The sequence below is a fragment of the Tetrao urogallus genome (assembly GCF_951394365.1).
Source record: "Tetrao urogallus genome assembly, chromosome: 2".
In the NCBI taxonomy this organism is placed as follows: Eukaryota; Metazoa; Chordata; class Aves; order Galliformes; family Phasianidae; genus Tetrao; species Tetrao urogallus.
Window position 1 is genome coordinate 8,548,473 of NC_136814.1, and position 3,475 is coordinate 8,551,947.

Here is a 3,475-nt window from a genome sequence, read left to right on the forward strand (position 1 = left end):
CTGCAGTAAATTCTGTGGTCTCTATTTCACCTCCCTGCTTTCCTCGTGCTCCAAAAATTACCAAGCTTTGCACATATGGAATGTGGGAGGGCACGTGGAAGCCCTTTACCTTCGCCAAGCCCTGATACAAGGAAGTGGTTGATTTACCATACTGACTTCTGATTACTACTTAGAGGACGCTGAGTACCACGGAATTAAATAGTCACAAGGGCAATGAAACTTTCTGCCTCTAACCACGAACCGACAGCACACGGATATAACAGGGAAAAAACTCATCATCCCATCTAACGTAGGTGCTCACACCCCTACAAGGTCAGCAAAAGTCGATGTAAGACAGGGAGTCTTTTCCACACTGGCAATACAAAGGACCTCGGCCCTCCCCTCTGGCTGCTCGACACCGCACCCGGGTGTCAAAGACGCCCAGCCAGGGCTGCGCTCCCCCTCACGGCCCCGCCCGCTCGCCCGCCCGCCGCTACCTGCAGCAGGCCGCCCATCTTGGCGCGCAGGGCGCGGAACTCCTCCGGCGCCGCCTCGGGGTAGAGCTGCCCGCGCAGCAGCTCCTCCGTTATATCGGCCTTGCCGTAGTAGGCGGCCTGCGCGATGCCGCCCAGCAGCGCGCTCAGCGCCTTGCCGCCATCGGCCGCCGGCGGCTGCTGCTCGGCCGCCGCCATGTTGGAGGGGCGGCCCGCGCCTCAGTCCCCGCCTCGGGAAGGGATGTCGCCGCACCGCCTCACTGGGCGCCACCCGGCTGGGACGGGCCTGGGCGCTGGGTCGCTGGGATAGGAAGCGTCTTTTGAAGCTTTAAAGCGGCTGCAGACGCAGGAGATGAACCTCGGTCAGATGGACTGTTCTGCGGGCACCCAGTTTCTGCTTCTGACCAAAATGCCAAAAACCCTTGGAAGGCAGCGTATGAACCAAAACAGAGTTCGTATTTAGTCTTCGAGAATGAGATACTAAATGAATTCATGACTTAAGAACTCAGTGTCTGCCTTCCATACTTAAGAGGGCCTGCTCAGAGCATGCAAAGCAATGGCCGTGCTGCCTAAATCAGCACATTTGCTACTGCAAAGTAGAAAAAAAGAGTGGAAGCAATGATTTGTGTTAAGCGCCTTCCAGCAGCTCTGTGCATTTAAATTGTGTATGCCTTATCTGAACAGGCAGGCAGAAAAAATACAACTCCCCAGATTGAGCCTCCACTGATTTTTGAGTGCAGAAACTGATTAGGATAAAAGGAAGCGGGGAAGGCAGAAGAAAGAGAAGAGCAGGCAACATATGCTGCCTGAACTGCAGAACTGCTATGCGTGGCCCCGTGTCACTAGCTACAGGCAACAGTTCACACAAGGGTGGCTCTACCCCTCAGAACTCTTCCTTGCAATCTCATCCTCGGAAGAAGCAGCTTGCTGGGGTGATGATCTGGGTACAGCCTTGAACAGCATACTGCTCATGAGCCAGAGTAACCGCACAAGGGACAGCTGCAACCCAGACAGGGAATCAGGGACCCTGGTCACTTTACACAACAGCCTTTTGCTGCTCAGAACTGCTATAATCACTTTCACCTCTTCTGGGCAGTAGCAACAACTTCTGGCTATAAAGATGTGGGAGAAAGGGATACATTGCCTACAGATTTCTCCAGAACAACCAGAAATGCGTGTTTTTTCCCAAGGAAAAAGAATGTTCCTGATACTGCCTAAAATATAAAAGCAATTCACTTACTCCTGCTGACTCTTGGATTTTCAGACTATCTTCTTTCTTCTACAGAGGACTGAGTCTGTATTAAGTCACTGAATCTCCCTGCCAGTTGACTTTACCATGTAGAAGCAGCACTACAACATCCACCCATGCTGATCCAGCAGCTTCAGCCTGAAGTTGAAGATCTGTTTTAATTGAATGGTTAAAGGAAGTAAACACTTCCCAGCCCTTGTATCTGCTGGGATGCAGTTCTATTCACCAGGATGCCAGTAAGCTGTGCAGCTGCTCCCCCTCTCTTCTCCCACTTCATGACTACATCCATTTTGTCCTTAGAAGGAAAAACTTGAATCAAAACAGCTCAATAGTTGTGATCGAGCCAGAGAAGATAACTTCTGCCACTGAGGAGGCACAAAGGTGAGAAGCGCTGACAGGGAACCAAGTGCACTTTGCACACCACAGCACTAGTGCAGAAGTTCGGGCTCACTCAGACAAACATTCCTCAAGCAAATGAGCACTACTAAGAGTAATCAGGATTACTGCTTCAGGTCACCTCACCAGGAGATAACCTTCAATTCCTTACCATGGTATCACATTCTGTAAGCCAGGCATAAACAGAACTAAGAAAAAAACGGTTTTGTTTAGTTGATTTTATTGTTACATATTGATAACACATTGACACAGCTGATATCAGAGCAAACCCTTATGGGACAACTAAGTGCCACAATGCACGTTATAGAACTGAAGATCAGTGTGAAGCAGCACAACATCTGGTTTAAAAAAAAAAAAAGTCAGATGTCATGAAACCGTATATTATTAGACTTCACTTAAAGAATCTTGAAAGGCCAAGAGATCACAAGCTTCCCAAAGCACAAGAAAGGCTATGTGCAGCTCCTCGGTCGTCCCATCAGAACTAACCCCACGAGGGACTCTTTGCAAATTCAGTGTTTCAGTGTTCTACGTATTTTATATTCTTCATTGTAAGAGAGCACAGTAAGCTGATCTATTCTACACACACATATACTGCTTCACTCTTTTGGGGCAAAATTACAATCACATTTTCCTATAGCTTTTAACAGCTATTTCAACCAGAATATATACACATGTATACAAAATGCCAAAATTAGGGCTTAAAGCAATTTCAGAGAAGTTTCCCAGTTCAGCTGTTTGTGCTCTTTATTTCAGAATCCAAAGTGCCAAATACAAGTAGCAAGAGTTTCCACTATTGCAATCTAACAACAAAAAAAAAAGAGATGGGGATGAAGAACGATCCCACTTATCCATGGGAATTTGGAGAAATCATTTAAAGACACTTGAATTCATTTCAGAGGGCAGGAGTACATTTACAGTAGTAGCTGCACAGCTCACGTGGCCAGAGTTTCCAAATTAATTTTTAAACTGTCATTAGCAAGAACTGAGTGTACAGCTGTTGACAATTTAACATAACTCAGAAACAGACAACTGCACTGATACCAAATTTCTTAATGCATAATCATATTTGAAAAATATACAAAAGCCAAAGTTATTACAGGAAATTAAAACCCAGTTTTAAAAAGTGCACAGTAAAAACTGAAGGTAATTACAAACTATCCACAGAGTGTACGTGTCCTGGTTTAGAGACAACACCAAGTTCTATCTGTTGGAAGTGCTAAATATTTTAAAGCCATGTACAGCACCAAATCAGTTCACACGAGACCCAACACCACCCTGCTTTCCGCAACAAGAGGCACCAGACAGTATCTGCACTCTCTTCAGCAGCAGCCTCCACAGACAGCTGATGAGCTGGGAG

At 46.8% G+C, this 3,475-nt stretch overlaps 1 protein-coding gene across 1 annotated transcript in view; it reads right to left on the minus strand.

Moving 5' to 3' along the window:
• The window catches only part of COMMD1 (copper metabolism domain containing 1), a gene marked incomplete at both ends in the record, with an annotated part of 66,913 nt that extends 66,242 nt beyond the window's left edge, over positions 1 to 671 (minus strand). Inside the window, one exon of the mRNA XM_079532870.1 lies at positions 477 to 671. Within this exon, the coding sequence (XP_079388996.1) occupies positions 477 to 671 (195 nt within the window). The remainder of the gene's footprint in view (positions 1 to 476) is intronic.
• Between the last annotated feature and the right edge of the window lie 2,804 nt (positions 672 to 3,475).